Below are 21,690 nucleotides of genomic sequence, written 5' to 3' on the forward strand. Positions count from 1 at the left end.
GACAGACCTTTAAAAAAAGCGCGCCTTGTCTTGCACAATACGATTATAACTTTCAAAATATTATCTTCGCAACAATTGCTAAAATCCAACCTAATGCACGAGTGAAATATGTATTTCTTTCAGACATTTTATTTATGTTGCCAGTATTATCGTGCGGAATAGCTCTCTATTAGGTCTGGCACTAGCACACAAAATATAAATAACATGAAGTTTCCTTGGGAAAATGGCGGATTTCGAAATTGTAATGAGCTACAAATTTTAAAATTTTAATGTAATATAGCAATAAAACTGCAGCTTTTTGGAGATGACAAGAAGTAAAACTGCGTTAAGCATGTAAAAGTCGTTCTGTCTTGAATTTTTCACGACCTTCCTTGAGGTGTCCAACGGGAATGAAAGAAAATCGGTCACAGATCACGGCCTATGATGTTTTCTCGTGAAAGAAATGTCATATGAAAGAATGAGTTCTCCCAAACACCGCACTGCATATAACATTCTGCAAAGTGCGAAGATCATATCTTCATTTAATTTGTTCATATTGTTGCTTCACTTGTTTGGTTATATGCTGTTCAACATCATTTATTAAAAACCTCGACTTTCACTTACATTTCCCTCGCAACTAGGGAAATAACCTATTATTGCGAACATTTTACAGTAATGAGTAGAAATACAGCGTCTTGTTTTGACAATACATCACGTCATCGTGCACATGAAATGTTTGCAAATAGTACTTACAAATGTATGCCCATATGGGCAATATCCAAGCTTTCCTTTGATCTGACGGAAAATGGTCATAAATTACTCTTACACCTTCTGCCTTTATAAATAGTCGTTCCGTATAATTAAAATTAGATTTACAAAAGCCCCAACATCATCTTCAATCTACTTTATTGTCACTATTTTATACATATACAATTCTATGTCAAATAATTTGACTGTACGAATTTTGTAATTTGATCTCGTATTGTTGACACTTGTGTTTACCGTCGGAAACGTGGATTGTTTAGTGGCCTGTAACGGAGTAGTGGTACAAACATTTTTCTCATCTTACAGCAAAGCTTGTCTCATGGAGCCTATTTATAAGGAATGTTACAGACGCATGAAGGAGTTTACTTCAAACACATCTGAGGAAGATCTGGTCAATCTCTACGCCAAATGGGCTCCGACATTTGACAAGGTGACGATTGGAAATATGTTGCGAAATATAACGAAAATATTTCACGTAAACATGAACGCAATAAACTTACGTAGAAAAATAGGCATAGTAATGTGCTTTCATTTCAAAGTTTGGCTGATTTTACAAACATTCTTTGAAAACGACACTTTTGAATCATGCACCCCGTTTGTTAAGCAAAGGCCGAGTGCAAAGTTCAGGTCAATATACACCGACGCGTGGTGGCAAATTTTAAAATCAAATTTCTAACTATTGTGTTGTTCATATTACCACATTATTGAATTGACACAAAATAACAATGCAGTAGGGAAAATATCGATTGAAATGCCTTGTTGAGATAAATCAGGCTTTGTTTGCTTATTGAGCCTGTAGGGTATTAAATCTAGCTGTGGGCACAGACCGGACCGATAGCGATTAGCGAACAAATACCGTTAGAGAAAAGACTTGAGCTATTTGGAACATATATTAGGGAAGAAATTATTGATGTTATTTGCTTTCTATTAAAATGATGAGCAACACTACCCAAAAATGGGTAACCAAATATATATTTTATTTCCATCAAAATTTACCACTGTATTTTATAATTGATTGATGTGTGACTCATACGTTATGCAAATATCGTCATGATTATGCCATTGTTTATGCAAATACTATACTATCCGTATCTGATTAGTGTTGCTACTTGATGCGAACACAACAATGAACTTGGAAAAAATTCATTATACTTGAGAGCTGTCATTTAAGTCTAATTGAGTTACTCGTGTATTTTGTTTAGCACGCAGCTTATCATGTGCGCTTGATTTTTAACGAGTTTTTCCTCAAAAGTCGGATATCCAACAAACATGTTTGATATTTTACATGAAAACCTTGATATTTTTTACGTGGAACACGGCGAAAAAACACAGATCCTATTTATGAAATAAAAGATGTTTACTGCGTTTGCAAAGGCTTATGCAAACCGAGGAGACGTTTGGGAGAACTCGAGCAGATCAGTGCAAGCCCGAGACCGAAGGTCGAAACTTGCACCTGCTCGAGCTAGCCCGATGATTTCAAGGGATTGAAAAGAGCCAAAATTTTAAGGTTAAAATTGCAACTGTTTGCAAAGCACCACACATCATTCCGGTTGTAATTCTCAAATTAGGGCAAATTGGTTGTTTCATTTTAAATGTTTTGAGAAGTTATTACATCAGATTATTCCGTTTTATAGGAATTAACTTATAGCGAGAGAAATAGACAAACACATAAAAGCTCGTAACTTTGTATTGAAGTGCTAATGCGACGAAATTTAGCCCTCCTTTTTTATTAGCTAAATTGAAAGACTCAGTGATTGTATTCCTGCAGTTATAATTGAAATTGAATTTGTAGAAGTGATTTCATGAACGTTCAAAGTCACGATTTTCAGCAATTTTTTTGTGAACTTTTTCAACGGTATGTTAATGAAGTTTTGACGTATTCTACAACATGGCGTATTCTACTAGTAATCTTAATAACAAACGCGGAGGAAACGCTGTGTTGCTGGCGGACCTAATCCAAGCTTGTCGCGTTAATGATTCAAAACCAAAAGAATATCGATGCATCTGTTTCTCAATAAAGAAGCAGAGCCGCAAAGACGAAGAAAATTGGTGTGCGTAAGCATCGACCAAGCTTTTGAGGCTTCCTTTACCTCGTGTCTATCTTTGCACATTTTGAGGATTCTTGTTTTGACCTTTAATTTGAGCGTGCAAGTCATACCCAAAAGAAGGTCGAAGATAGATGTTATCCCAACAATTGACGTGGATGGGATTCCTGAACCATCTAAGGAAGAGACGACCAATCGAAAACGAAGACAAGTAAGTTTACGCTTGATGCAGTAATTGCAATTTAATAGCTGCTAATTTTTCTTGTTATATAAATTCCATATAACTCTTGTAGACTATTTGAGAAACCCTCCATAAACCATCACTTAAGGAAACATACTCTCTCGACGTAGAACTACCAACAACCAGGTATGTATACTTTTCAGATTTTAAATAATTATCTTTTTTCAATCATTTAACTAACTTTATTTTATGGCTACTTTTTGTTGTAGTTGGTTGATGGGCATGCTTTTGGTGAAACAGTGCATTCATGTGCAAAGACCTCATATAATAACTTCATGTGGAATGCTATTTTCCATGATTACATTTAAATATGCTGTGATATAGTTTCATATATTTTTTCTTTGTTCTTGAGACTGACATTGAAAAGTTAAAAAGATTTTCTTTCACTTGTTCTTTCAGCTGACCTCTCAGTAGTTGCCTCTTTACTGTAGTAGTAAACTGTACTTCTTATACAGTGCATACATATATCTCCTGCTTTGTCTTTATCTCCACACAGTCAAGCAGACTTTATGATCGCTCCTCTGATGGTATGTATCCTTTGTGTTACCACTTGGATATGCTTTCCAAATAAAGTGGTAAACACAATCAGGTAAAAGCTGACTTTTCACATCTCATATTCCGCAAAACCATGGCATCAACCATCTGTATGCAACAGCTCTCAAGTACCTGAGGTATATAAGGTTATACAAATCATTGTCGATGAAACAATGTTAATGAGAAAATTCTTGAGCAATCTTCTATCTTAACCAAGGTTTTTAAGAACAGTGTCATTTAGTAAAGGCTAAAATTTTGCATGTTGTGTTATGCACAATATTTCTCAATGCTGCCATTGAAAATCATTTTCTGTAAAGCTGGTCTCATTTCGTTACAACACCAGTACTCTAATGCTCCTTCTAACAATTCAATATGACAGCAATGACAATTACACCTAAAATTTCGAGCATTATAAGTTGCAAATTGAGTTTAGGTATCTTATAAATAGGAGAAAACAGGAAGTAATGGAGCATATGTAAAAACAGTAACTCGCCATTCATTGAGTGGAAATATACCGTCACTTCGTTCCTCTAATGTTGAAGGCAGAATTCCATCGGGATCGTCAGGAGTGCGTGCTTCGGCTTCTGCAAGCGGTTCATCATCGTACGCAAAGTTATTTGATTGCTCGACATAACCCACGGATTCCGAGCTCGAGTCAGAAACAAATTCAAACATCGATTGCGAATTTTCTGAGCAACAGTTGGAAGCCATAAGTCATCAGAATACTTTTTCTTGTTAGTTTTGTTGTATTTTATCGAAATTTGTTTATTTATTTGTTTGGAAAACAAGAAAATTGACAATAAAATCACCTACGATAGTATAATATTATATTCACGGAAACAGACGTGTTCAACTATCTACGTCACAAGTGTCAATATGGCGTCGTAAAAAGTTCGCAAATAGTACCCAACTTCAGAGGCAAAAATAATGAACTGATATATATCTGTTTAAGTCCATCGACGTGTCTTAATTCTTCAAATAGTCCAAACTTTCAAGTTAGTTAATAAAAAAGGGGGCTAAAGTTCGTCGCATAGACACTTTCAACGTACAGGCCCCGTATAGTAATCTGCCACTGCTTTCATAGTTATCGTAAACCAACATAATATTTTAGTCATACTGTTACTATATTATTCAGTATTGGTGCGCCATCACAGTTATAAAATATTTCTGAAACTAAATTATATAATTTGATATACATTTTGACCCCGTTCACACAGGGCAGACAGACCAAACGTTTACCTCCCTCAAAGTAGTATTGCCGCACATGCTCGTTTTAGCGCTACAGCAGGTGGTGAAATTTTTCCGATCTTAAATGCAGCGCTTAACTGGGAGCGGCCCAAAAAAGGAGGGAGTCTCAAACATAGATTTCAAAATATATAAGCGTTGAAAAACAATAGAAACTTTAATTCTGACTGCTTTGCTCAATATCAGAGCTCACCAGCATAACTAGGCATCTTACTAGTTATGGCATCAACTAGGCTTTTAAAAAGTAGGCAGACATGGAAATCAACTTCCAGGCAGTTTTTGCCAGGACGGAGCTTTATTTTAAGTATTTGGTTTTCATGTTTGTACATGCTGCTTGCCCCATTCAATAGATCACCACATTTAAGTGTATATTTCCCCAATTATAGAAGAGAAAATTAGTATATGGGGTCACTCACTATATTTAAGCAAATTTCTTTCCAAATATATTAGAGAAAATGACTAAATTTGGACACCAAGTAGAAGATATCCACCCAACTATACTAAACAAATCACTATATGCGGTCACCACATTAAAGTAGTATCTCCTCAATTATAAAAGAGAATATTAAAATGTTATGTCACCACATTGAAGTACATATCACCCCAGCAATAATTAATTATTAATTATTATATGGGGTCACCACATTGAAGTAGATATCGCTACCAGCTCTACTGAATAAATTACTCATTGGGTCACCACTACATCAAAGTGGATATACCGTCAAGTATAAAAGAGAAAATTTCTATATGATTTCAACGCATTGAGGCAGATATCTCCCCAACAAAAAGAAAAAGCGCAATTTTAAGTAGTGAATTATCATATACAGAATGATATGTTTCCTTGAGAAGTTCAATCGTATCTGGTGGTATGAGACATCTGAGAATCAAAGTTAGAGAAGTTCTACCTGCCATAGATAACAAGGTTTCAAAACATTTCAAAATATAACTGTTTGTGCTCAATTATTGTCAATACACAATTTTATGCATTGAGGTATGCAAGGTTCAATGATCTATCTAGTTCAAATACGCCTAACTACTATCGTAGTGTTATAGTACGTACTTATGCATATGTAAATATTGCCATATAAAGTAAAATGTATAATCAATCGATTTTCTTTACGAATACTATAAGTTTTAATTTCATTATGGTTGTTCCATTATTAGATTAGTAAGACTCCATTATCGAACGATTGCACTGCCAAATATTGCCTAATACAAAATTACATACCAGACATTGACAAGTTTAACAATTACTTCGTACAATAAATTTGCCAATAAACAATTACCAAATGCAGAGTAATCTTTCCTTGCGATTTCGTATTTTGTAAGTTAAGGACTATGCTGATTTATTGAATTGCACATTGATTTAAGAATTTTTACATTCGTTAACGCAAGATGTTTCTTGTTGCTTATTGCCTCTTAATTGATCTCTATTCACTTGAAATAAGTGCCAAATCACATAATGATAGTATAATACGAAAGATAAAGAAAACATCTTATTCTGCTCATAATAGTTGATAATACCAATCAAATTATTTCAAAACACAGAAATGGTAGCATCAAGAATTATTAAACAGAGTTCTGCTTAAAGTGCCTCAAAATATTCTAGATGGTACCTTCTCAAAATTTCCTCAAGTCCCTCAGAAACCATGGCAACTGCAATTTTAGCCTATCAGAATGCTCATTCAAGCTCATATACCTCTGTAGCCGCTAACAAGTACCTCAAAAGTTCGCTTTGCTTTTAAAATGGCATATTATAAGAACTGGAATCGGATTTGAGTGAATTTGAATTATTCGTGATCAGATACTACACGCTGATTGCAATTTGTAACTTAACTGGACTAAAACCTATGATCTCAAGTCATTACGTAATTTTAGGAAATTTTATGTACCTCGCGTGTGGGACTTGACATACCCTAAATCCGCCACTGATTGGTAGAGCTTTATAAAAAAATATGAAATCGTAACTTTTTGAAAACGGTATGACTATCCGCAGCAGTTTGAAAACTGTACAAAACTATACAATTTCGGTTACTTGTAAACAACTAACCGTAAGAGTTTCATCACGGTTTTGCGAAACTTTTTCTATGCTAAAAATAACACGATAAAATATTCGAAAAACGTTACCACAGCGATTAATATGGTAAGCAAAAATGAAAAGACTTCAAATGAATATAACTAAAATAAATTGAGAGCCGACATCAATCCGGCAGAGTTTAAACACAACAGCGAAACGGAAGAAAATTCAGGTTTACGGTTGTGAACTGGGCTAAACGCAAACTTCATCAATCAAAATATGGTCATTCATTTTGCTAGCTCCAAGAACAGTGTCTGTTTGCATGATAAGTGAAGAAGTATAGTTGTTATGTTTATTCAAACAAATAACTTACTAAACTTAAGAAAATATTTTTCTAAAAATTCAAAATAGCTACAACGTCGTTACATAAATTGTCTCCTCTAAAAGTGACCTTTATCTTGCAATTAAATGCATTCATTTGATAATTTTGAAAGAAATCAAGGCATTCAGCCATCTCATAACGATTGAATATGGCAATCAAGTTATATGCTCCAAGAACAGACATTTTTTTGCATATGAATGTAAGCCAGTAATAACAAGTATGGCTAATATAGCTATGTGACAAAATAATTTAAGAACATATATTGAAAAAGAGCACCGATAGTATGGCTAAGTGCAGTTGTAGAGTTTTATTAGAGACGAATATAAAGACCAAGAAATAGGTACGAAAGGCGTACATTTAGGTTGCCTCTTTAGGTTAGTTACCTCCATTAGCGGATCTAGGCTACCTCAAAATAAATTATAGCTGCTCAATTTTAAATTCAAAGTATTTTCAGAAAAACGCTATTTGTTTTGAACCTGTAAAGAATATAATTTTACCAATGAGCATGTCTCTTATGTGCTTAGAAATTTAAATATATTACAAACTGCTGCAGTAGTTGATTTTGAAGTACCCTAAATCACCACTGGTTGCCTCTGCGTACTGTTCGGTCGAATAACCAGGTAACTGTATTAACTGAACTGCACTTGCTGAACACCTTTGCTTTATTGCTAGTCACGGGACTGTACTCACTCATTTGTAATTTACCTGAGCTATTTGTTTAGTTTTAATTATTGTCTGTAAAAAAGAGGATTAAATTCCAGACTCGACGATTTTTGTTTTTATTAAAAATTGCATTATTTATGCTATTTTCAGTCCATATAAATCGATACCCTTCAGGTGGATCAAGGATAGATGAAGAAATCAAAGCAAAATTTACATTATTTCTTGAATATCTTGAATTTTGGGTCGTGTTTATCAAAGCCTTCTTTGTACACATTGTTGAAAATTCTTCTCGTAGAATGATTGCCAGGCATTTAGGGATTTTAATGGTTACCTCATGGTAACATATACATTTGCAAGTTAAAGTTTAAAGTCTGTCCTTGTTATATTTACTTCACATGAAATAAAATACGATCGAGTTGTGTGAAAACCCTCGACTAAAAAAGATTTCATTTGATACATTTACTGTGAAAAAACATTATTTACCGTTATACTTTCATGATTTCAGATGTATGTAGAAATATTTTGCTGCATAGACTCTAAAGAGAAATAATTACGTGAAAAAGTAAATAAGTCACTGTTTTAAATTGCAATTAAGTAATAAAATAAAGATATCGTTGTGTTGAAAGGCAAAAAGTGGTAACTGCCTTGAAGCTTTATTGGAATCTGAGAAATAAAGAAGTATTCATATTTACTTTTTCAGCATGCTGATGATACTGGTTATATTGGACCAATAGTTGCAGCAGAACAGCTGCACGAAAAACTTGTTCAATTTAATTACAATCAGGATATTGAAATTCTGGATCTTGGTTGTGGTTCTGGACTGGTGGGTGAACATCTGCTCAACCTGGGATATAAGAATGCAGACGGTATTGACATTAGTGAAGAAATGTTGAAGGTTTCGGAGAGAAAAGGTGTTTACAGGTAAATTTTTCATGTAAATTTATTACTAAGATTTTTATGTGTGTTTTCGTAAAAGCTATGCTTATCGCTACATTTGGCATAGATTGTTCATATATTGTATTGCAACACAAGACAGATTTCTTAAATATTCTGCTCCGGATTTAATGTAAACATTATACACGTATTTCTTATTGTATATCGTAAATATATGAGTATTGGCAACCCACCCAAATTATTACTCTTCCTACGCCCCTGGTTGCAGCACTATTATTAGAGCGGTTATCAAAATTCAGAATTGTCATTTGGTTTTGATTGGAAACAATCCACATCTTTTGCCCCTGCGATATATATATATTTTACATTACTTGAATCCATTTTCTGTTTGTGCCATAATAGTGATAGGTTTTTGGTACACGACATCAAAAGGACTTTTCCAATACAACATTGTTTCGAGCAATGTAATGGGTTGTTTCATATTCGTGGTAGCCCTGCTTTTTTAAATTGCAGGGCTAAACTAATGCTCTTTAGCGCACTGATCTGAAAATACTCTGGATAACGCACGCTATTTTGTGAAGCCAGAGCCGCCATATTAGAAGGTCCCACTTGATACAAAAGTAATTATCGTATTAATCATTATCATATTTCTCAAAATCTGCAATTTTTTTACATGGTTTCAAAAATAATAGAGATACGTCGTTATTAAAGCTCTGTCGTATATTAAAGTTGAGTTTTGCTACTCGAATGGGACGTAGTCGGTAGTAACCGGATAATAACAATGTAAGCACCCGATTATTTTGGCTTCGACTTTTCATTTGTCGTTGTATTGTAACCACTATGTATTATACATAATCTAAGCTGTAGCGTAGCCAGCCTACTGATTTACTCCGCTATGTAAACTTTAAATAATTACCATCATTCATTTTTAGAAATGTTTTTCTCAATGTCAGTAAGCCCAAAATATTGGCATAGCGGCAATAAAAGTAGGGCTGGCTACGCTACTGCTAACGCTTATTAAAAATGCTGAAAATTAACACCGCTAGCATTTTGATCAATAGAAACACAGTATTTTTGTACTAATTAGTATGCACTTACAAGCGTTTAATTTGCTCATTTTAAATTGCAGGAATTAGGCTTATTAAAATGCCATTAACAAGCACGCACCTGTCTTGTTTGAGTTTTTCTGACAGGCAAATTTGTTCGAGACTTGGACAACACTAACAACAATTGTTAACCTCTCTTCAGATTAATTTACCTGTCAGCAGAACGTAAGCAAAGCAAGTCACCTGTTGCTCCTCATTTTTTGCATTACACTCATTAACCCAAGTATTTAAAGTCAGTCACCTTTTCAACAAAATTGCCTTCCAGCTTTATTGACATATCATCTTTGATCATTCCTCATATCACTTTAAAATACCTCGTTTCCTACATTGAATTTTTCTCACGTGCCAGTTGCATATGTGATTGTTTTTTTTTGGCATACTTGTACCTGCCTCACTTTATTCTCACAAAAAGTGCTAATTCAGGGAGATTTTCGTACCCTGTTTTATCAGCTAATGCAAAATCAAAAAATATTTTTTGCAAACAGAACCAAATATTTTCTTTTCAAATCAATTTTATAGCAGTTAAAACTGTCAATTTTTGACAATTCCTTTTCGAATTTTTTGACTGCAGTTTTGCTAAATTCACGTATAACAGAGTACATTTTCATTATGTCAATAGAAATTATTATCAGTATATTTCCATACTACCTATGACGTCAAATGAGCAAACATGGCCGCCAAAACAAGTTTGTGCAGGAGCGTAGACGGATTTTCATATTTTATTTGGGGTGTACTGCAAGTTTTGGGGAGTTGGCTGCTAAGGAAGTGAAATATGACAAAGTGATATGTATAAATTGTAGGTGTTGTCAAGATGTGCGCCATCCGGGAGTAAGAGTTAAAACAAACTAACACATTTTAATAATAATAGTAACTACCAAGTAGTGAGTACACACAAGAAAAATTGATGAAAATTAAGATTATACTTGGGAATGGCCATATGGCTATATAAGATAAGGCAATCTAATTACTTTCACTAAAATCAGTTAAATGTCATCAAGTCCAGTAAAAATGACGTGAAAATATTAAATAGTAACTGTATAGTCATAGTGTAAACACAAAAGTCATTAGAATTGAAGTTTTGAAACTTTTACTTGAATTTGTCAGAAAAAATTAGAGCACAACTGTATAATATCATAATTATCTTCATTAAAAAGAATGACATAAAAACTGTATCATTTTCAGTCTCAACGCAATATTTTCCACCGCTAATCCACCTGTTTGTCTCTTTGCACCACAAGTTAATCAAATTTTCAATGTCTATTTACTTCACCAAGTCTCTATTGAGTGTGATACAGAACAGGTCTCCCAGCCTTGACGGTGTGATTCTTTATCGGATCTTGTTGCAGACTTGCTTCAATGCTGAAAAGATCTCTCATCTAGAGCTGTCAATGTGGTGAAGGTGTTATTTAGTCCAACCTGTTTTATGAGATTTTGGCACCTCTTCTCAGAAATAGATAGCCCAAGTAGTAAATCTTTCTTTGCCCTCACCATCTCCATTTGAGAAAGGATTGGTCAATTCCTAAACAATGAAAATGTTCAGCAAGATACCTGATTGTCTTTTTCATCAACGCATTTTTGACGACATCTACGGCTTCAAAATGTTCATGATTTTAACGTTCTTGGCGTTAAGCCTCACTTTGAATTCTTCTTCTATTTTGTCTTTCATTTACAAGTTTCTTTTAGTGATTCCGCTTTCAAGATTTGGTCTTCATTCCTGTCCAGCCTTTACCCTTTTAGACGGTTGTGTAACAATAGTAAAGCGGATCAAGTTCACATCCATTGATTCACAAATTGACTCATTCATTGATTTATTGCAACCAATGAAGCTCAGGTTTTAGTTAACTCAAGCTGAGCATTAGCCCAATTGACAGTTTCAGTCTGGAGCGCGATCTATCATAACGTTTTGTAAACGTTATTTACAAAACGTTAGTTTAAAGTTAACATAAGTACGAAAGTAAACGTTATAAAGTAAACGTTAGCTTACAAAAACGTTAGTTTACAAAGTTAACATAAGTACAAATAAACGTTATAAAAGTAAACGTTAGTTTACAAATGCGCGATCTATTATAACGTTTACAAAACGACCACCTTCCCACCTTCGTCGCGTTTTGCAGTTTTCTTACTCTCATGGATCAATACTGAAAAAACCCATTTCTACTATCTTTAATTTGATACATAGCGAAGACCTAACACTATGAGCAATGAGTTTTATTATTCCGTTTGTATGGGTATTTTTTGTATAATCCATGGAAGCCCAATTGGAGTTCCTAAAACATCTGGATTGTAACTGGAAGAAGCTGATCCATTTACCAGGGTTCTCAGATTCGTCAGTTTTATTTGCTACCCTTTATTGGTACCTCATTTATTGTAAACTACATGACGTTTTGATTAATTTTCGGACATATTTCCTGTTTTCGTTGGGCACTATATCACGATTAAGGTTTATTCTTCTCCTAATGTCTACTAGCTTCTATTCTTTTTAGGTCAGACCTTTTATCATGAATCTTCTTCTGCATTTCTGATTTTTCCTGTTCGACCTAACCTTTATTATCTTTTGAAAGCGTTTGTCTTACTTATAGGCTCAAATAGCACAATAACAGATATTTAATTAAATATTGCATATCTTTTCAAATTTCATCACATATTATTTGCTTTCAAATTTTGAATCGTCCTTTAACTAATGGAATTTTATACTGGAAACAACAATAAAAATCATTTCATTTGTTTTTGGTTTTACTGATTTGCTTACGTGAAAATTGGAGATGGGGTGGGGGGCTGAATTTTTCGGGGACATTATACATATGCTTTGGGTTGGCACCAATTTCATAACTCTATGAGAGAATTTCTGATGATGGCAAGCCTTTTTTGTTTGTTTTGTGTTACAATAAATGAAAAGCTAAAGTTGCGATGAGTCGTTTTTCCGAATGTTTTGAATAAATAATGTATACCCCACAAATATATTTAATAAGTCATTTTATTTCGTTATTTCTTGAAGAATATTGTTCTGTGTCTTTCTTCTTATTGCTGTTCGTATTTCAACATGATATAGATCACTTAAAAAGGATCATGGGATCAGATGGATCAGCTGAGTTAGAGTAACCGCTGGACATTACGATGCAGTGATGTGTTGGTGTTTTTGTCCTGGTCATGTAAAGGAAAAGGAATGGAGGATTTTATTCATGTGTCAAGCAAGGAGGCGTAATACTTTTACTATTAATGAAGTTGTACTGGACGATCCTGGCTATGAATTTCATGAAAAAATAGAGGAATTAACAAAAAGAAAGTGGAAGCCCATTTCGAAATATTTTGAGCCAAGGTATTTGAAGAGAGAGGTGCAATATATACATATTCCAAAAACAATGAAAAGTATAGCAAGGTTTTTTGCAAGTCCATTCAATTTATGATTCTTTTTACTTTGTAATCTAAAAGCAATAATAATGTGAATATCTAAAGGCATAAAGAGTAGCTAAACTGAACTGTAATTTAGGCGTTTTTTACCAATGAATTCCGTTGTGCCAAATGCTATATACAGGTGTATTTACTACTTTCAATAATAATTTTTTGTAATGAAAAAGAATTAGAATTTTTTTCTGTTGATAAGTTTACATTTCTTCCAGTTTTTTATTATTGTGCAAAGTTCGTTGCTCATAAAGTTCATGCTCTGCAGGAGTAAACGCTTTCCTAAGAGTGTTGAAAATTAGGTTGATCATTTTCTTTTGGAACAGAGTTTGTTTATTGTTTTAATTTAACGACTATCTTTTTTTTCGAGAGCAAAGATATCCTTTTAAAGAAATAACGCGCTCTACAACGTTATATGTTAAAAGTCTATAAATATTTTAGTTTGAGGTACGCTTCAGGGTCATAATCATAATCATACATGTCATAATCTACAGAAAACAATGAATTTCAAAGGAGCTTATTGCGGCATGCTATAAAAATATATGAATATTAGCCGCCTGCTATTGTTTATCTTCTGTGGTGTCTGCTTGCTGTTGTCTCGAGGCTCGTGATGAAGTTTAAAATATGCCAGTGAAATGTTAAGTGTAGTCTAATGCAAATTCCTCAAATAATTCCTCAAGTCCAAGAGAACCATTAAATTTACAATTCTAGCCAATCAAAATGCCTTATTCAAGCTTATACATCTCAGTAGCATCTGATATACATCTGATATATAGCTCAAAAATCGCTTTGCTTCAATTTGATATATATCATGTGCTAATTTGAGTTATATGTCAACAGTCAGATATTGAACACTCAATGCAAAGCGTAAATTAACTGCCCCAAACCTATGACCTCAGTTAATACGCACTGTTTTGATCATATATTGCAAAAACAATTAAAATGGTTTTGCTTCATAATTTTGCACTTCTTTAATTTAAAGAATTTTCTGCATCACAAAAACCATACTGTCAAAAATGCATAGGATGTAAATCTTGCAATTTGTATTTTTTAATATTTTTCAAATGGTTAGCGTTCATGCGGGTCATGCAATGCAAGTTAAATAAATGCATTAATTTTTCTAACAGTGTTTATTTATTGTTACAACTTAATGACTTTTGCTTTTGATCATAATTCATCATTCAAACATATTGAAGTAATGATCAATAATTTATTGGTCGAAACGGCCAATATTATATAATGACTGCACAAAAATAATAATTTTAACCGGTTCGTTTTAAAATGTGCCTTAAACTCTTCCTCAACACCTCAAAATTTTCTCAAGTTTCTGAAGAATCCATGACAACAATAACTATAGCCAATCATAATGCTTAAATTGAAGCTTAAATTGAACTTAGTAGCTGCTCGAAAATTCGCTTAGCTTGAAAATGATGCATGTGACTTAAAAACAGAAGCTGATTTGAGCTATATGTCATCAGACCACTGATCTGATAGTAGACTGGATATAGCTTCTACAGGTAGCAAAAAGTGGCCTAATTATATATGCAAATTCACTTCCGGGTACCACGGCGAGATAAAATTACTATAGAAATGTATGGCGGATAACGTTTACAAACATGGAATTTCGAATTTTTAAGACCTTTCGCGACTCCTTACTGACCTCAAGTATTAGTCATGGATAAAACAGGTTATGCAAATTGATTTGACGTCAAATGATTCCGATAGCTGTAAAATATCGACTTTAGTGTTGATTTAAAAGTTGTACATGCGAGAATATATTTTGTCCTATGGTTGCCAATGCAAGATAGTTCACTGCTCGCTTTCCAATTTCTGAGGCATGATCTAGTACACACGTTTTCAATTTTAGAAATGAGGCGAGTTGTTTTTGTCATTCTTTCTTTACGTTGAGAGATTGTTGACATTTTTTTTGCTTTAACTTCATATTTTTCATGAGCCAAGTACTACTGATGCTTAAAGAAGACAAGTTTATTTAGTTTCTTTCGCACTTTCTCTTTCGTTTCCATTTCTGTAGTTGTTTTTCTTAAAGGGCGTAGTCACACTTTGCGCTTAATTATTTAAAGAAGTGTGATTTTCATTAACATTAAAATCTAACAAATGCGTTCTACACACTTAAGGACACTTTACTATACTGCTTTTGAAACATCAAGGTGATGTAGCCAGCCAGGTATGAATTTGCAGGCCCTTTAAGAGTGCAAAAGCTGGGTGCTTTGTTTAATCTTTCACATTGTCTCGTGCTAATTCCTTTACAGCCATGAATACTGCTTCTCACCAACAGTTTATTGTCTATAGCTGTAAATTGGTCAACTGTTGGATTGTTGAAGTTACACTTTACAAGTGGAATAAAGCTCTTGTCTTTCTTATTAATACAAGACTCAAGACTGATGATTAAACTGTTACTGAAAAGGATTCTAATGTCAACTGCAATTCATATTCATACCATCCCTAACTACATTCATATCTTAAGAATAATTTTAATGTTTTGGGAAAAATATTTAAGGCATAAATATTATATTCATACTAACTTCTGGAGTTTGCTTAGCACTTAGAAGAGGAAAATAAAATTTAGAACAAAAAATGAGATTTTAATTTATATTATTTCTGAGTATAAGAACATTATTTTTGAGATCAGGGTGAAAAAGGTCGCTGAATTATAAACTGGCGCTGTTTTCCTACACGAAGTTACGGCTTTCAACTGCGATTCTGAATTCTTTAAGAAATTAAAAGAAGTAACTGCGATTGATTCAAAAAAAGGGTAGACTAGGGATGCAATGTTGTGCATTCGTCTGCAACAAAAAAAATAAAACAACTGAGTTAAATCGGATTGATAGTGATGGCTCACCTGATGAAAAGACTGCGACAAAAAGGCAACAACCTCGCTCGTTTCACAGGTATAAAGTTATCTCTATAGATTACTAATCCACGTGATTTTCGTAAACTATAGCTGTTACAAGGGGAACAAGAAAAATACAAAAATAGCTACAATTATTTATGACGTCTACGTAAGCGTCCATTGTTCACGTTTTACAAATAAGAACAAAAGAAAATTCCAATTTATTATTGATTGTCCAAATTCCCAGCCGATCCGAGCCAAAAAAAATATGGGTTGAGAAAATCAGAAGAAAAGATTGGTTACCGAGCAGCAACTCTCGCCTTTCTTCGAACCATTTTAGTAAGAGTTGTTTTGACAGAGCTGGAAAAATAATAAAGCTTAAGAAAGATGCATTCCAACACGGTTTAAAAGTTTTCCAACACATATGCTGAAGGTAAATTATCCATCTCCACGTCCAAGCATACGTATTAATGTTACTTTTATAGACAGTTTTTCTTGTTATAATTTACAATACAAAATTTGTGCAAGCGCAACGAACACTTATGGCAAGCAATCATATGATGTTAATGAATTTCAAAATATGCACTAATTGGACGAAACTGTTGTTAGGGGCTTCGGCTTTAGGGTAAGCCCTGATATAAATCAACATATCAGCAACGCCTTGTATAACGAATCAGCACCAAATTGTCATATCTCTTTGAACTCTACAAATACATATTTGAAATAAAATAAATAAACTGGTTAAGTCATAAGAGCGTTAGGTTTTACAACATTTATTATCCATACATATTGTCCAGACTGTCTAACATGTGACATGATTATTAGACTAGCATACACAGTTATTCAACTGCACAGAAGTGCAGTCTATAGTTAGCTCAAATATTTTTTATTTCATAAACAAAGTCGAATTACAACATCAAATAGACTTAAAATGGCATAAATGACAAAACGATCGAAGTTGAAGCATGCACAGATGATGAATGTGTACCAACCCCTGCAAAAAAGATGGCACTTGACACAGAAGTAAATCAATTATATACTAAAACCAAGTATGCAGATGAGATGGAAAAGATGAAAAGGGCTTATCATGAAGAAATTATTTCCCTGAAAAGGAAACTTAAGGCAAGTCAACAAAAAGCAAGACGCGACAACAAAAGAAATGCACCCCTAAAGGACATAGTGAAACAGCTAAAGAAAAAGGATTTAATTTCTTCTGCATGTGAAGAGATGTTAAAGAGAAACTTTTCAGAAGTACGTCTGTTATTATTAAAAAGAATGTCATCAAACTCTGGTAAAGGATGTAAATACTCGCCAGAACTCAAGTCCTTTGCCCTCACTCTTCAATTCTACTTAGAGAAGGCATATGACTTTGTGCGAAAGACATTCAATTGGGCACTTCCTCATCCTGTTCAAGTCAGAAAGTGGTATGCTAAGGTCCCCGCCGATCCAGGGTTTACAGAACCATCATTTCAAGCATTATCACAAAGGGTAAAAGATTATGGAGAAAAATTAATCTGCAGTCTCATGATAGATGAGATGGCCATAAAGAAACATGTATCCTAGGATGGACAGAAATTCGTGGCTACGTTGATCTGGGCAGTGATGTGCAAGATGATGATTCTGCACTAATAGCCAAAGATGCTCTTGTCTTTATGGTTGTAGGAGGTGTGAATAAAAATGGAAAGTTCCTGTTGGATACTTTTTCATTGATGGCCCAGAGGAAAAGAGCGAGCAAATTTAATTAAAATGTATCAAAAGGTTGCATGATGTTGGAATAGATATCATTTCTTTTATTTGCGATGGACCATCATTCAATTTTCAATGCTGCATGAACTTGGGGCTCAATTAAAACTTCCTGACATCAGGCCATACTTCTCATATCCATTGAATAAAGAGAAGAAGAAATACATTTTTCTTGATGTATGTCATATGCTCAAGCTTGTAAGAAATACTTTAAGGGATGGTGGGATGTTATTTGATAAAGACGAAAACAAAGTTTGTTGGGAATATTTAGCTGAGATACAAAAACTACAAACAAAAGAAGGGTTGAGGCTTGGAAATAAGTTGAACCTTTCACGTATTCAGTGATGGCAACAAAAGATGAAAGCTAATCTTGCTGCTCAGACTTTCCCTGCCAGTGTTGCAGATGCAATTGATTACTGTAGGGAAACTCTAAAGCTTCCACAGTTAGAAGGTTCAGAAGCTACAGTGAAGTTCATTAGAACTTTTGACCATTTATTTGACATCCCTAATTCTCGCAATCCATATGCCAAAGGTTTCAAAGCAGCTCTTCAAAAAAGTAACAAGGATAGTTGGGAACCCTTTCTTGATGAAGCCCGTGAATACATTATTGGTCTAAAAAATGCATCAGGTGATCTAATGTACACAACCCATCGCAAAACTGGTTTTGTTGGGTTTCTTGTGGCAATTGATATTATAAAGCAAATTTTTGTTGAGTTGGTTGAAAAGGAAGATGCACCAATGAAAATATTTTGACTTATAAATTTAGCCAAGATCATTTACAGCTTTTGGAGCAATTCGGTCTCAGGAGGCTTTAACAACAATCCAACAGCTGAACAATTTACGGCTGCATACAAGAGACTTTTGATGAGAAGCAGTATCCATGGTTGCAATGGCAACTGCACCAGACAAGATGGAACTAACATGCAAGCAAGCAAGCAACATTTGTATACCGGCCAGTATTAATCCCCGCCAGGGGGGTTGACCGGTCCATGAACTTTGCTACGCCAAACGTCTCTATCTCTCGCCATATTCTCTGTTATACCCATCGCCTTCATTCACTGTTCATGCATCCATCCATCTCCTTCTCGGTCTACCTCATTTGCGGACTCCATCAACATCATGCAACGTTCTACGAATTTCAGCACTTTCTTCCCTCCTTTCCACATGCCCAAACCACCTCAAACGCTGGCGCCTTACCCAATTCTCGATACACTGAATACCAACTCTTTCTAATCTCTTCACGAATCCATCTAACCATCAACGTTCACCATCATCCTAAGCATTCTCCTTTCCGTCGACGCCAATCTTTCACCTCTGCTTTCGGCGCCCAACACTCTGCTCCATATCCCAAAACACTTCTAACACATGCCTTGTACAATTCTCCTTCTGCTTCAACGAATTCGACTTTCCGAACAACATTCCGACAACTCTCGAAACTCACCACGCTGCTTGAACTCTGTTCCTCACCGTTTGCTCGCACTCTCCACCATCGTTTACACATCGCCCAGATATTTAAACCCGATACACCTTCCAAACTCAGGTCACCCAGTTCAAACCGTTCAATCGCGACTCGCCCACCACTTCGACACGTCCCGCACTCAAAATCAGTTACTCTTCAATGTACGGACACCTTCCATGAACCTTCTTTACTGCATTTCCACACATTATCGAATTACCTAACTTTTCACATATTTGGCCATCATTCTACCTTCATCCCTTTTGTTTTATTTCATTTTATTTTGACCTTTGATTTCGGTTTCCATTTTCTACTTTCTCGCCACGAAGATCTTAATATTCTGCATACAACAAACACCAGCACTTTCTTTCACTTTCTGTCAGTACATCCATCACACAAGCAAACAGTAACGGCGACAAGACTGAACCTTGATGAACACCAACTTTTACCTCAAACACCAGACTAAATTATTGTAACCACCGCCTCTACACCTTCATTAGTTCATAACTGCCCGAACCATATTCTCTGTCACACTTATAGCGCGTACTCGATCACCTTTCTGAACTCTATCAAACGCCTTCTCCAAATCACAAACACCATATACAATTTCTGTCCTTCTCCAAAATTTCTCCTGCAGCTGCCTCAACACAAAACACGCATCCGTCGTTCTTCCCCGGTATGAATCCATACTGCTCTTCCCCATCCGAACAATCCCTCAACCTTTTTCAAACACTTCTCTACTATCTTCAACGCATTGCTCCATCAGCTTAATAGTCCTGTAATTCCCACATACCGTCGCTGCTCCTTTTCCTTTGTACAGCGGGACCTGACTCTTTCTCCATGTAATCGGCATCTTTGAGCCCCTTAAACCTCGTTTGCTACAATCACCTTCACGCATAGTTCATTGTCCAGCATTTCGCTACCCACTTCACTGGTCCCGTCGCCTTTCGTTTCTTCATCTTGCGCAGAGCTGCCGCCACCTCATCAACAGTCACTGTTTCCACGGCCTCAAAATTCATCCGCTTCTCCATTCCACTCATTACAAGATATTTGAATTACTTCCAATATGTTAGTTCCATCCATTCCATCACAAGATGGAACTAACATATTGGAAGTAATTGGGGACACCTATAAAATGCCAAACAAAGAATCAAGTATGACAATTGATGATGGTGCTGTCATCCGAAAGTATGATTTGCAAGGGACAAATCACAACAAAGATGAGGATGAAGATTATAGTGATGCACTAAGCTTTTCCACTGTATCTAGATTTAAAAAGGCGGCAATATTGAATATGGCTGGCTATGTTGGCCGGATGGTGCAAAAGAAAATAAACTGTCCTGTTTGTCATGAAGCAGTCGGTTCAAGAAAGTATAAAAATGAGTCGGCTTTCCTGACTTTAAAAGACAGGGGTAATTTTTTTAAGCCAACAGCAAGTGTAATAGTAATATGCAATGAAACAGAGGGATGCTTTCTGAGAATGTTGGAAGCTACAGATGGAAATTTACCGCAAGGGGAAGGAATTCCTTATGCTATTGCTGTGTCTTTATTAAATGGTATAGATTTGAGGACCACATTCAAGGATCTCAATGTACACATGTTGAATACTACTGTTCACGAAAATCATATTTACTCATTAATTAAGACCATATCTAAATGCTACAGCAAGGTGCGACTATACCATTTGGGAAAAACAACTGCAGAATTAGAAACTAAAGATAAAGTGCGAAAGAAACTAAATAAACTTGTCTTGTTTAAGCATCAGTAGTACTTGGCTCACAAAAAATGAAGTTACAGCAAAAATAAAATGTCAGCAATCTCTCAACATAAAGAAGGAATGATAAAAAGGTAACTCACCTCATTTCTAAAGAATTGAAACGTGTACTAGATCATAACTGCCTTAGAAATTGGAAAGCGAGCAGTGAACTATCTTGCATTGGCAACGATGGGATAAAATATATTCTTGCATGTACAACTTTTAAATCAACACTTAAGTCGCTATTTTACAGCTATCGGAATCATTTTTATGTCAAATCGATTCGAATAACCTGTTTTATCCATGAATAATACTTGAGGTTAGTAAGGAGTCGCGAAAGGTTTTAAATATTCGAAAATCCATGTTTGTAAATGTTATCCGCCATACATTTCTATAGTAATTTGTATCTCGCCGTTGTAACCGGAAGTGAATTTTGCATATATAATTAGGCTTCACTTTTGCTACCTGTAGAACATAGATATAATAGGACTAAAGCATTTGTTGCAATGCTATCCTGTTTTTCTGCAAGAATAGGACCATAATATGTATTGCCAGCAAATTTCTTGTTTTTCACATCCCAAATTACTTCTTTTTTTATGGCCATTTCATCTACT

General features: G+C 34.9%; 1 protein-coding gene and 1 long non-coding RNA gene across 2 annotated transcripts; one reads left to right on the plus strand and one right to left on the minus strand.

Moving 5' to 3' along the window:
- Positions 1-1,004: 1,004 nt before the first annotated feature.
- LOC124457647 (methyltransferase-like protein 27) lies at positions 1,005-13,445 on the plus strand. The gene is made up of 3 exons (XM_047007866.1): positions 1,005-1,174; positions 8,572-8,792; positions 12,921-13,445. Exons 1-3 carry the CDS (start codon positions 1,064-1,066, stop codon positions 12,958-12,960), a joined length of 372 nt encoding a protein of 123 aa, XP_046863822.1. The 5' UTR covers positions 1,005-1,063; the 3' UTR covers positions 12,961-13,445.
- A 2,726-nt stretch (positions 13,446-16,171) lies between these two features.
- On the minus strand, positions 16,172-20,156 carry LOC124457648. Its single transcript, XR_006952707.1, has 2 exons — positions 20,114-20,156; positions 16,172-16,825 (listed from the first exon to the last, which is right to left on the minus strand). It is a non-coding gene; the product is annotated as an uncharacterized LOC124457648 (long non-coding RNA).
- Positions 20,157-21,690: the final 1,534 nt, after the last annotated feature.

Source organism: Xenia sp. Carnegie-2017, unplaced genomic scaffold, assembly GCF_021976095.1.
Source record: "Xenia sp. Carnegie-2017 unplaced genomic scaffold, XeniaSp_v1 HiC_scaffold_6, whole genome shotgun sequence".
Lineage (NCBI taxonomy): Eukaryota > Metazoa > Cnidaria > Anthozoa > Malacalcyonacea > Xeniidae > Xenia > Xenia sp. Carnegie-2017.

Coding starts and splice junctions, on each gene's coding strand:
- LOC124457647 (XM_047007866.1), top strand. CDS start 1,064: ATGGAGCCTATTTATAAGGAATGTTACAGACGCATGAAGGAGTTTACT. Junction 1,175..8,571: donor GGGCTCCGACATTTGACAAG/GTGACGATTGGA, acceptor TTACTTTTTCAG/CATGCTGATGATACTGGTTA. Junction 8,793..12,920: donor GAGAGAAAAGGTGTTTACAG/GTAAATTTTTCA, acceptor AACATGATATAG/ATCACTTAAAAAGGATCATG.